We start from the raw sequence: 12,936 nt of genomic DNA, 5'->3' as shown, positions 1-12,936 counted from the left end.
ATGTTTTACTGTCTAGTGGAAATGATAAACATCAACTGCTTAGAAAGGTCAGCGTCACATTTTGATTCCTATATTTCAGTTATGGCAAAAATGTTAAAACAATATCATTGTCAAAATGATCTTTATTCATGCACCACTATTTACAGTAAGTATCATTCTGAAGCTTTAGCGTGGATGATAGAAGTAGACAACCATACTTTATGTGTATTCTGTAATCCTGACTTAAGAAATTTTTAAGAAACTGTCAAATCATTTTTTCTACCAGTACAATGATTCATTTAATTTGTTGCAAGTTACTGTAAAATTAAGATTCAATGTTTATCATAGAGCAACATATGTAATACCAAAGATGAGTACCTTTCAAAAAAAAAGAAGAAATCACATTTTAAAACTAGAACCCCCCCCCCCCCCCAAAAAAAACAAAAACAAATTTTGTCTATAATTCTACAAAGAAATAAATCTAACCACGGTGACTGGTTTGTTACTACCTTAATCTACTGACTCCATAGCCCTGTTTCATTGACTCACCATTTAATTTTTTAAATAATGGGCTAGAAAAAAGATATATAACTATCTGTATTATGTATTATGTACAGTCAAGAGCCATATAATTAACAATGTGGTTTTGTAAAATGAAATGAAAATGAAGACTCAGACTTATTTGAACAATGAATTTAAAATTGGGGATGATGTATGGAATTAGAATCAGATGACTGAAATGCTCTAAATTACTCTTAACTCAGTAAGTTTTATACACAAGGTCACAGGCTATAAAATATGACCACGGCTACATAATTCAAGACTATTTTACACCTCTGGAGTCTGATTGTAACATCAGCAGAAAGCTGTCATAAAGCTGTTTTTGCTTTTATGTTTCTTTCCTCTTTTAATAAAATAAAATGTTAAACATTTAAAACACTATGTCAAAGATGCTTCTTTGTAAAGTCTTTTTTTCTGTAAGTAAAATATATAATTTCCTGAAAAAAAAAATCTTGTGTGATGTATTAAATGAGCATGGAAATATAGGGGTGCAACTCTAAAAGGTTTATTGTATACTCTTCTGTATTAGGCTGCAAGTCAGAGCCTAGCAGGGACGTGGGCTTCTCATTAGGTCAGCAATAGTTAGCTTGTCCTATAGTGGTTAATGACATCCATTTGCTTGTTAAAAGGAATCAGCGGAACAATAAATTACATTAGCATCACTACACCTTGGCCGCAGCAGGAGAAAGACAGACACAGAGTTCATGTGCAGTCACGTCCATTTCTTTTCTTTGAACTTCAGACTCAGACTGAAGTGTTTTGTTATGTCTATCCTTAAAGGGGTCAGAGATGGGACAAACGAGAGGAAGAGAAGAGGACACAAACAAGTAGTGTCAGATTTTAGAGTGTGGATGTTGTGATGACAAGGACAGCTCTGCATTTGTGTGGTTTGATCACATGCGCCCGGTGCATCTGCTCACAGCTGCCGGAGTCGGGACGTTAGGTCCTGATCGTGTGTTTCCTCTTCCTCCCGCCTCAGTAAAGCCGCTTCTCATAACTACATTTGGAATAGAAAAAAGTATTAGTATTTTATGTGTTGTGATAACATTTCACTACTACAACAACAGTCTTGAATGGAGATGAATGAATGAAGAGAAGAAGATGGAGGTGTGATAACTGCATGGTTGTACTTACATGGCACAAAAGAATATCTAACATGATAGCATGGGTAAGAAAAGAGGAAGAGAGAAGAAGTTGATGCTGCTAACCACAGGTAAATTACATTGCATTTGACAATCAAAGGTTTGTGACAAAAGGACTTAGACAATAAGAGGAACCAGATGATGACAGACTCTTCCTAACCATCACTGCCACTAAAATATTTAGACATATAGTAGAAATAAGGATCACAAAAATGAGACACATGGGGTAAGAAGGACTTGTAGAGGAGGGGAAAAGGTCTCCAGGGTCAGAGGTCAGACTTACGAGTGGAGGCCGTGAACGCCTCCCTCCATTTGAGCAGACATGGTTCTCTTCTCGAACTTCAGCTCCCCAGAGTACATCATCGACCTGGGACAAAGAAGTACAGCTCATACCAGCCAAAAGCCCATTTACAACATAAACTCAGAGTACACAGAGTTCAATTTCTTACCGTAAAATGGACAAACTCTTTGCTCCTATGTCCTGACAGCCGTGTTGGATACCAGCAATGAGGTAAGGAACAAACTTATGGATGGAGCCTTTATCTTGTACTGAGCCTGAGACGCCTTGAGCCACCTTCACCTTATCTCCCTCACTGGACACAAACGCATAGAACCATTCACACAAAGTAAGAGATAAATATGTCACAATGATTTCCTCTCACTGTAGATCTTTCCAGAATAAGTGTTTATACAGCAAGGTTGTCTGTAAAACACCACCTGAAGTAACGTTTCTGACTATTATTTTTCTCCATGGCATCCAGGGAGCCCATTCCTCTGTACTTCTTCAGGCGCACACCATCTGAAAAGAAATATTCTCCTGGAGCTTCGGTGGTTGCAGCCAGCAATGACCCCATCATCACTGAAGGCAGAAATATAATGATGGGACAAAAAAAAAAAATGGGATGAGGTGATGTTGGTTGTCAAAGACAACAGAAAACAAGACAACAAATAAAAAAACAAATTACAAAGTCCGTTTGCCAAAAAGAAACATAGTTAAATGACTGGATCTGCCAACCAACAGCCATGTGTCCTCTGGATCTCTGCATCTTATGTAATTGCACAGAAGTGTCTACTGACTGTTTAAAACGTATGTCATGAAGGTCTAAGACTTCACAGATCAGGAAAAATATTTCATTTTTCTACCTGTAGATGCTCCCAGGGCCAGCGCCTTCACCACATGTCCAACAGTCTGAATGCCTCCATCAGCGATTACTGGTACTCCAAAACGTCTGGCATACTCTGCCACCTTGTACACTGATGTTCCTTGGGGCCGTCCACATGCCATCACTGTGGAACAGGAGGAAACAAAAACACACAAATGGTTTAGCTGTTTAAGGTATAAACTTGTAAGCTTGTCTTTATCTTTTCACTTATATGATCTTAAAAAAAAAGTAGTTTTGCTGACTTTGTGCAAATGTATATTTTATCCAAAAACAGCAGGTGTTCACAATACTGCACTCTAATTCACACCTTCCTGGGTGATACAGATAGAGCCACACCCCATGCCCACCCTCAGGGCATCCACACCCGCATCTATGAGGTTCTTGGCCTGTGCAGCTGTCACCACTAGAGAGAGACAGAGGCACAGAAAAGAGCTGAACAAGGACGAGATCGCCAAAAGGAAGATTTGAGTCCACAAAGGCAGAATGAAGCTCTGAGAAAATAAGGTGAGCTCACCATTTCCTCCAACCACCTGAAGTTCAGGATATTTCTGTTTAATGTAGTTTATCATGTTGATTTGATACACTGAGTTTCCTTGGGACGAGTCCTGTAGATAAAATAGTTGAAATACTTTCAGTGAAAGATGTATATATAAAATGCATTACACAGTAACACATTATACAGTGTTGAGCACTGTTATAATGAGAATATAATCATTAATTACACAAAAACTAAATCACAGTTCCACAATTATAACCTACCAGGACCACCACATCCACCCCAGCCTGCATAAGGAGGTCCAGTCTGTATTTGTCATCCTCCCTGGTACCAATGGCAGCTCCACAGAGCAGCTGCTTGCGGGAGTCCTTGGAAGCCAGGGGATAATCTCTGTTCTTCTTCAAGTCAGTCCTAGCAATGATGGCAACCAGCTCATCACTGTCGTTCACTATAGGGAGCTTGCCTAAAAAAGTGTAAAATGAGTGTGAGAAAACAGAAAAAAAGCCCAAGTGTGCGGGCGAGTCCAGGTGTTGATTACAGTGGTGCAACTTCTCTGAGATTTACCTTTTTTGCTTCGTTGCAGTATATCATTAGCTTCTTTTAGTGTGACTCCAGCTGGTGCAACAACTAAATCTTCCCTTTTTGTCATTGCCTGAATGGAAAATAGGTTAAAATGCTTAAAAACAATGAGAAATATATCACGATATATCATCACCCATGTATAACTGCTGCATGTATAATGTTTTCTGAGACATGCATATCTGAACACATCAGTCATACGCCCACCTCTTCCAGGGGTCTATCGTGGTCCTTCTCAGACAGAAAGTCTATGTCTCTGGAGGTGACAATGCCGACCAGCTTGCTACCCATCTTGCCGGTTTCTGTGACAGGGATCCCAGAGAAACCATGGCGTATCTTGGCCTCAAACACATCCCCCACTGTGTGTCGGGGACTCATTACCACGGGGTCTGTAATAAAGCCCTGCTCAAATTTCTGGCAAGAACAAAAACACACAAAGTGTTGAGTGGTTAGGAGGCTTCAGTGTACAGTGTTTTGAGAGTAACATTCTGAAAGAGGGCTGTTGTTGGTGTTACAGTGTCACAGATAACTTTCCCTGTGAACTGGAAGTTCATGTCTTTGTTGACTTGGCTGGTCATACCTTGACTTTGCGCACCTCATTGGCCTGGAACTCAGCAGTACAGTTATGATGAATTATTCCAATCCCGCCCATCAGCTGAAACCGGCCAATCAGAAAGAATGGAGCAAAAAAAAAAAAAAAACATAATAAATAACATTCAAAGGTAGAAGGTTTTAGTTGTATTTGCCACAGACTGTGGAGCAGAATGATGCTAAGGTGAGTGAACAATTAGGTACGACGTGTGTGAGGTTGCGGTGTGTACTCACTGCCATAGCGATGGCCATGGATGACTCTGTGACTGTATCCATGGGAGATGAAATGAGAGGTGTCTTCAGGGTTATCTTCCTTGTCAATGCAGAGGTTAGGTCCTAAAAGTGTGGTGCATTTGGAAACAGAGACATCATCTCATAATCTTATGACTCTGATAAACATATAGCAAAGTAAGTCTAAATATAATCTTAAATGTTGTGCTACAACATGTTCTGAATTATGATGCTGGGAGATAAATCAGCATGACACTACTTTCCCACAAACAACGGCCCCTACACTTTTGCGGCTGCAGCACAAAGGCAGCACAAAGTTTGTGTTTATTTTGCCATCCAATGAGGTTACAAGCCAGTTTGGACACTTAAGAGGCTGACTTGTTGAATTCATCTACTGAGTGCTAGATGACGCAGGTGTGTGTCTGTTTTGAACACCTGCTTTCCAGCAGTGACCCTTGTGACTGAGGCATGAAATTAATTTAATGTCCCAGCAGAGCGTGCAAAGACGAAAACAAAGCCAGTCAAATAAACAACCCTGTGCTCGAGCACCCTTAACTAACGAACATAGCAAAGAGTTAGGGATTAATTACAAGGCTTACAGCAAAATCCGACTGTGCAGGAGAATTACTGTGAATTGAAATATCAGCAAACACTAGCCTTTCTAAAATAAGGTCAAGGACAAAAGCATGTTTGTAGCCCAAAGGAATGATGCGTCTGTGTTACAAATGTAACTGTTCACATTTGCCTAAAGAAATTATGCCTTGTGCTATGGACAGAACAATCAACAATATCCTGTGCACTAGGAAACCGCATGTGTGGCATTTGACATGCTGCACAGTGTGATGATACTCACCACCTCATCAGAGGTAAAATCTATGAAACCAGGGAGGATCAAAAAGTCACTGAGAGAGGAGAGAGGAAACAGACACGTGTGGTCAAAGGGTAAAAACATGGAAACATCTTATTTTGGAACTGAAAGTATTACATAAATCAAATTAATCATCAATACTGATAGTGAAAGGCTCTATCATAAACAAGGATTACGTGGCTTTCATGGAATATGTGAAAAGTATCCATTCCCACAAAGCAGCAGTTTTTCTAAACTTAGCTAATAGTGAGCAGACATAATCTGTGAGCCTTTCAACCCACTGAAATGTTCTTCATTTATCCTCTGCACACTGATAAACCCTGCGTACGGCCTCCATTAAGGAAACAACACTCATCACCCATTAACACACTACATGCACAAACACACACACAAACACACACACACACAGATGCTGCTTTTAATGTCTGTGACACCACTCAGAGTCATCCTTGAAAGTCGTATTACTCATTATAATCCTCCATATAAAACCCAAGCAGATGTGTCATCAGTGATATTACTAAACATTAAATGGGAGACGTTGCATAATTCTGTGTTTCTGTGCGTGGCATGTATATGTGCCTTTTGTGCATGTGCATCTGCGTCAGTGTGTTAGCAGTCAGTGAAATGCATGTGTGGGTCTTTTAATCAGCATTTCTTACTTATATGTAAGTCCGTCGCCAATAGCAAAGAGTTGTTGTGCCGTTAACCCATCTTCAGGAACATAACCTGTGCCTCCACTGATCAAGTAGTCGGCCATGCTGAAACATTCAAAACACACACATGCACAAATATGAATTTCTCAATTCCAGGTCTGACTATTTGTGTGTAAAACTATGAATAGATGACATTTCTATCATGTTCTAATGTCTGTTCTAATGCGTGTAATACTAGATTTTAATTGACATTTATTATAATGCTTTTTCCAGATTTTGAATGTTTTGATGGACATTTTATTGTCTATTTTAACACAATCTTCAGTCTATTAATTTCCGTGGTTGCATGCAGTGCCCAGAAATCATGGGCAAATTTGTAGACACTAAAAAAATAACATGTTTGTTCAGTCAGCCGTTTATTTCTGGATATATTTATCCCTTGTGCAAAACACGCATGTTGTTTTGCTTGTCTCTTGACCTCTGTTTCTTACACACACACATGCAGTAGCCAGATCCTATTACAATTGTTGGAGTCCAGACAGGAAATGCTAACAAAAAGAATCCGTCCTTGTCAATGGAAACTCCTTCTATACACCAGTGACGGCAGTACAGTAGGTAAGAGGATTTGGTTGGTTGCCCAGGTTGCTGATAAATTGGCTTGTAAAAGCGCACAGCCAAAGCTACTAGAAAGTGAAAACATCTCAGTTGCTGCTGAAGATGCAATGTTTACGAGCTGTGAAGTTTCACATGGCCACTTCTGCAAAATTAGAGAAGGTCTGGAGAAGATGCTGAGGTCATGACCTTACAAGATATGAACAGTTGGTGAGTGTGACTGACCTTTCTGGTTCATATCCAGCTTGGATTCGTGTAGCGCTGTATCGCTGTGCTGCAGTCTCATGCCCATGTCCATGTGGCGTTGGGTGGGCATGTGCCCCATAGGGATGAGGTGGTTCCCCATCTCTGTTTGAGATGCGTGGCCTTGCTGGTTCCATGTCCCCTACAATCCTCCGGTAATCAATCTGGTAATTGTCCCTCTCCCCGTCTCCAAACCGGTCATAACCATGACCCTCCATCTCTAGGAAATCCAGGGCTACGACCTCCACAAGCCCCCAGCACTTCACACACACTCTTCAAGCACTTCTGACTTGTATCATGTACAGTAACAGAATCACACCTTCACACTCCAAGTGAACAGAGGCCCCGGCAGTTCCCAGTAGACACACACCAACACACTCGGATTGCTGTTCAATTATAAGCTCTCATAAACACCCAATGCTTTGAGTGTATGTTCAGACAAACACCTCTCAGACACACCTGACAAGGGAGGAAGCTGTCCTGCCATCTGTTTTGTTGTCAGCGCAGCAGAAAAACCCAAATGGCCAAAAATGTGAGATTTCACAAACTCAGGTTTGCAGCGGTATGGTGGCAGGTGAGAATCACCTGTATGAAACGGATGAAAATTTCTCTGTTTAAAAAAAAAAAAAATTAAAAACACAGAAGCAGTAGCAGCAGCAACAGCAGCAAAAGTCTCTTAAAACAATGTTGTTTGCCCAGAGAAGAGTCTGTATTCCAGCTTTTCAACACTCATCCTTGGAGGCCATCAGGGCCCTAAGGCAGTGTGGCACAGTTTCAAGCCAACCTGCTGATAATGTTGACTATCTTGACCCACCAAATTTAGTATTCCCTGTATGTTCCCCAGCAGGAGGCATGAACAGCCGCTGGGGAGAAGAGTCAAGTCTTTCCTTGGTGGCAGAGATTTGTCCCTGTGGAGAACCACAACGCAGTGCTGTTTGGTTATACCTAAGGCCGGGAGCTTCTCTCCACTCCGTTCTCCTGGTGCCTGCTGAGCTTAACTCTGTTTCTGACAGTAGCAGACGTCACTCTCCCACAAAGAGGATTGGGAGCATTAGTACAGGATGGGGTGGGGTGAGATGGGTGTGTAGGGTGGAGAGAGGCAGTAGGACTGAGGAGGAGAAGGATGGGTCAAGATGACACTTAAACACACGTTCCCCACAGAGGATTACCATGGTGTGAAGGTGTGTGTGTGTGTCTGTGAGTTTTTGCAGATCTCAAGGAGACAGAGCTATGAATGAAACAAAGGTCAAATCCCAGACTCCCAGAAGAAAGTTTTGTTCTGTGTCTATGTGTGAAGAAAGGCAGAACCTTCAAAGGCAACATGTTGGAATTGATTCTTTATACTTAAATCCAAGAGTGACTTGTATCCCGAGGCACTTGTGCATATAGTAGCGTAATCAAATATACTCACATATTGAGAATACTGTTGGTTGTATCTAAGAAGTTTTCTTTTTTTGTCTTCAGCATTTCAGTGTCTGCACTGTTATTTAGTATGAGAGTAGCGAACAACAAACCTGTACATTAAACTGAGACAGGAGAATAACTTTGTTGCCTAGGTTCCCCTCGACACCTTCATCTGCAGGTGACTGACGGACTGACTGCTTGTGACAGTTACTGAGGGATTGAACCAGAAAAGCCTCTTACCCAGTCTCTCTCTCTCTCTTTCTCTCTCTCTCTCTCCCTCTCTCTCTCCCTCTCTCTCCCACCCACTGGAAGAAAGAAGCAATGACCCCCCACCACAACCACCACCTCTTCCCCACCCTTCATAACATCAACAATGGAAAACATGTTTGTTCTGATCGTAAAGCATATACACAGGACACCACGTTACTCTCTGAACTAATAAAAGAAGAGAAGGTGAGGAGACAGAATTGTTTTTCTTTATTAAAGCAATTGTTCTCTTGACTTAACAGTTGGGGTATAGGACATGTTAATTACATATCGACAAATGAATACGAAATAAATGATTTCGTAAAAGACGAACACCTTGGAGGAGAGGCAGGGAAAGTGGAAGAGGAAAATGTAGGAAGGCCACATTTCCTTTGGAATTATCCCCCTGAGAGAAAAGAAAGCAAAATTTAAAAACTTGAATATTTTTCAGATTAAACCATGTTTGACTGCTTTAAGAGGAATTGTACCGAGCCTCTCCATTAGTGTGGACTGCTGTGTTTTGAGGATATCGTAGAAGGCGGCTTTGACCTTTTCCCCTCCTGAACGTAATGTCCTCTGAAAAAGTGCTCTCATTTTATCCTCGCTCGTCTGTTTTGCTTCAATCACCGAGTAGGTTTCACTGTGGACCATGCCTCCAAGCTCGTCTACTATCGCCATTACCTCGCAAACTTCTCTGATCAACACCGTCCTGTTGTTGTCAATGAACTTTGCTGTTTGAAAATGAAGCATGAAAGCAGGTTCATATAAAGCATGATTAAATTATAAATGTGATCCTCCATAAATGCTAATGTCATGCTCTTTTGGTTTTTAACACACAAGATATGTTAACAAAAAAGCAAAACAACATGATTTATTTCCATGCCAAATTTTAGTGCACCACTTCAGTGACAAAAACACTCACCTTTATCTGCATCACTCATAGTTTTAGCAGAAACACTGACTGACTCCTGTTGGCAAAAGTAAAAAGCTATTTTAGGCTATACTGTGCAATCATAGCAATGAGGTAGCACATGCAAAATGAAATGAAATTTGATCGTGAATCTTAATCTTACTTGTTTTTGCTTGTTTACTACTCGATTTCAATGAGACTACCTGCTTAAAGTTACTTCATTTCTTTTCACCTTTCTGTGAGGCAACAATCAAAGTGCACTTGGCATACTGTACCTGTGTGGAAGATCTTTTTGTTTTTAGAAATCTTACATGATCTACAGTATCATGTGACTCTGAGTCTTCTGGAAAAAAAAGAGAGAAAGAAATAAACCTCTTCATAGTGTGTCATTATGGACAAAAAAATAATTTATAAGATTCAACTCACTCAACCTACAGAAGCTATTTAACAATCTACCTGGCATTTGAGGAGAAAAACTGGACGGCACACTTGTGTTTGAATGTTGGTAACTGGTTGGTGAGTCCTAAAAGAGGGAGGAAAATATTATATATGGGAGTATTTCCCATAAATCATCATTCATGATTAATAAGCACTGTATCTCATTTTCTGAAAGGTAATTAAGAAGTTTTACTAGTCTTTCCAAAACTTGAGCGACTGCAGCATGAATTTGGCTCTTGTACTTTGAGAAAACAGTCTCAGTGACTTCAAGGCACTCTGAAATATAAGGCAAGTTCCATTTTAGAAGACACAGCGTGTGTGAATTATTATGTGCAGGAATGAACAGGGATTTCAGTAGCAAATTCTGGAGTAACATGTGCCATAACAAATATATACCTTTAAAGGCAGGCCTCTCAGAGGGCTTCTCATCCCAGCAGATTTTCATGAGGTCAACCAGCTCTTTTAAACCTGCTGCTTTCCTCTGGTCAATGTCCTCACAGGGCGGTCTGTCCCCCATAGGAATTTTCAGTGCCACATGACCTCTACCAGCACCTGTAGTATGTGTGATACAGTGAAGACATGTATCAAAACATGCAAATGCAACAAAGAGGCGGAAAATGGTAAGACAGTAAAATTAACTGACATACTTGTATAGGGCTCTTTTCCAGCAAGAACAGACCAGAGAAAGATACCATAGCTGATCAAGAGAGAGGAAGAATTTTTCATAACATGTTCAAAAAGTTTTGATCCAAACAGAATTCCTATTTAAAAGCATTAATTTGAAGGTTTACCTGTATATGTCAAAAGCACGAACAGGCTCATATGATGGGTCAAAAGCCTCAGGAGGCATGTACTTGTATGTGCCTCCAACCATTTCTTTCTTTTCACTCTTCAAAACACTGGTGGAAACCCTGGACAGGCCAAAGTCTGCCAGCTAATGAGCAAAAAGAGACACATGACATCAAATAAACAATCAAATAAGGCTTACTTGAGTACTGTGAGTTTAGGCTGATGGCTCTCTACCTTGGCGTTAAGGTCATCGTTCAGCAGCACATTACTCGGTTTCAGGTCATGGTGGATTAGGTTCCTTGAATGGAGGAAGTTCATGCCTAGAGCCACTTGATGAGCCAAGCGGAAGCTCAGAGGCCACAGTGGAGGCCCAGACAGGCCCTGCAACAGGTCCTGAACTGATCGTCTGCTCATGAGCTCCATGACTATTCCCTTTTGCATGGAGAATCCTTTCAATGGTGGAATTCCCTCGTAAATTCCATAAACCCTCAGCACAAACTCGCAGGAAGCCTTATCCATATGAATAACCTCTTCATTGGAATCACAACTTATTGGGGAAGGAGTGAAGAGAAAGCAAAAGTGAGAGAGCTGCTTGAACTACTATTTCACATTTATGGACATGTGAGTGAAATAACCATTTAAAATAAGTCCAGAAAATTTGCAGACATTCATAAATTTACCGAACATTATCCTGAAGTATCTTGATGGCCACATCAAACCCCCAGTCCTTGTGCCTGGCCTTGTAGACATGACCAAATCCCCCAGAGCCAACTGACACCCATTTCTCCAAGCTTTCACTTCCAACTCGCTCAGTCTTGTGGCTCATCAGTGCCATCTCCTGCTGAAACGGCAACCTCAAATCCTCAACATCAATCTAAAAAACTGATTGGAAAAAAAAAAAGCAATGAAACAGAAATAAAGTGGTTTAATGGCTACTTATGCATTTGTTTCTATATAAGTAGCCACTAAAACACTGCAATTACTGCTTGTACAGTGTTCTTGCTTTTATTGCAACATAAGAGCAACAGCAAGTTTCACTAATACTAACACACATTAACACACATTTTCCATTCACACTTCTCTTGTGTCTTGTTCTCATTTTATTATTAAAAATCTGACTTATACTCACCATATACTTCTTTATGTGTTGTCCACATACCAAAGCTGAGACAGAACAAGTTGCCACAACGTCTGGTTTCCTGTCCCCACTCCCTCAGCAGCATGACGAGTTTCCTGAGGGCGGGGTTTAAACTGAAAGACATGAGCTGGGAATGTTCTGCGCAGAGTATAAACCACAGGTAGTGAAAATAGTGTAGGTCACACTTCCTGCTGGCATAACAAAGTCATTTGTTATATGGATATGGATATGGTAAATGAGGTAAAACTGAATTAAAATACTTCCACCAACAAAGTTTGACTGCAGTTCTCTGCAAAGAAAATAGTAATGACCTTAAAAGGATTCCTATAAAACATGCAACAGCTCTAAACCTTTGATCACAACACTATTTTATAGTGGCTATAAATGCTGAGGCATGACATCACTTTCGTTTTTCTGCGTGAGAGAAGGTTCCAAAGGGCACTTTTTTTTCTTCTTCTTCTTCTTCTTTTTTCTTTTTTTTTTTTATCTCAGTGTAGATTAAGATGGATGAAGAATAAACATGTGACCTCTTACTAAGCCAACAAGTTACAGTATTGTTACAGTGAGACATTTGACAAACAACCCACCCACATACTATTAAATACCTATCATGAAGCTAGTTACAATAAATCATTAGCCTTTAAATTCTTCTGAGAAAAATAATAGATCATTTTTTAATATTATTAACTATATTTAAAGATTTAGGTACATGCACATGCACAGACACACAAAAATCCATGTAAACATGCACGTGCTTAAGCTTTTGCCCACAAGGGCCCACAATGATTTTAACAATATTAAAATCCGAGTCTTGCTTCTCTTCCAGCTATAGCATTCATCAGTCTCATGATAGCATGATTTCTGACCTTCCTTCAAGCATCTCTTTCTCATGA

The 12,936-nt window shown here is 40.4% G+C and overlaps 2 protein-coding genes across 5 annotated transcripts; both read right to left on the bottom strand.

Moving 5' to 3' along the window:
* Positions 1-1,407: 1,407 nt before the first annotated feature.
* impdh1a (IMP (inosine 5'-monophosphate) dehydrogenase 1a) lies at positions 1,408-7,336 on the bottom strand. Its single transcript, XM_041038383.1, has 15 exons — positions 7,101-7,336; positions 6,270-6,368; positions 5,596-5,644; positions 4,746-4,847; positions 4,501-4,575; positions 4,128-4,334; positions 3,906-3,993; positions 3,605-3,804; positions 3,360-3,450; positions 3,153-3,248; positions 2,826-2,969; positions 2,400-2,541; positions 2,132-2,275; positions 1,966-2,049; positions 1,408-1,537 (listed from the first exon to the last, which is right to left on the bottom strand). The coding sequence occupies exons 1-15, from the start codon at positions 7,334-7,336 to the stop codon at positions 1,516-1,518; spliced, it is 1,779 nt and encodes a 592-aa protein (XP_040894317.1). The 3' UTR covers positions 1,408-1,515.
* A 1,646-nt stretch (positions 7,337-8,982) lies between these two features.
* Positions 8,983-12,118, bottom strand: LOC121182108 (receptor-interacting serine/threonine-protein kinase 3-like). 4 transcript variants are annotated; one of them, XM_041038438.1, is made up of 12 exons: positions 12,035-12,118; positions 11,586-11,746; positions 11,140-11,452; positions 10,908-11,050; positions 10,764-10,813; positions 10,513-10,668; positions 10,310-10,392; positions 10,135-10,201; positions 9,954-10,021; positions 9,691-9,736; positions 9,257-9,499; positions 8,983-9,174 (listed from the first exon to the last, which is right to left on the bottom strand). In XM_041038438.1, the coding sequence occupies exons 1-12, from the start codon at positions 12,035-12,037 to the stop codon at positions 9,167-9,169; spliced, it is 1,341 nt and encodes a 446-aa protein (XP_040894372.1). In that variant the 5' UTR covers positions 12,038-12,118; the 3' UTR covers positions 8,983-9,166. The 4 variants fall into 4 exon arrangements, with proteins under 4 accessions (XP_040894372.1, XP_040894374.1, XP_040894375.1 ...); XM_041038440.1 differs by having other exon boundaries at positions 9,954-10,018; XM_041038441.1 differs by having other exon boundaries at positions 11,586-11,787; positions 12,035-12,115.
* Between the last annotated feature and the right edge of the window lie 818 nt (positions 12,119-12,936).

This window comes from Toxotes jaculatrix, chromosome 5 (assembly GCF_017976425.1).
Source record: "Toxotes jaculatrix isolate fToxJac2 chromosome 5, fToxJac2.pri, whole genome shotgun sequence".
Lineage (NCBI taxonomy): Eukaryota > Metazoa > Chordata > Actinopteri > Toxotidae > Toxotes > Toxotes jaculatrix.
The sequence above is the reverse complement of the archived record's forward strand: the minus strand, read 5'-3'. Positions and strand labels throughout refer to the sequence as shown.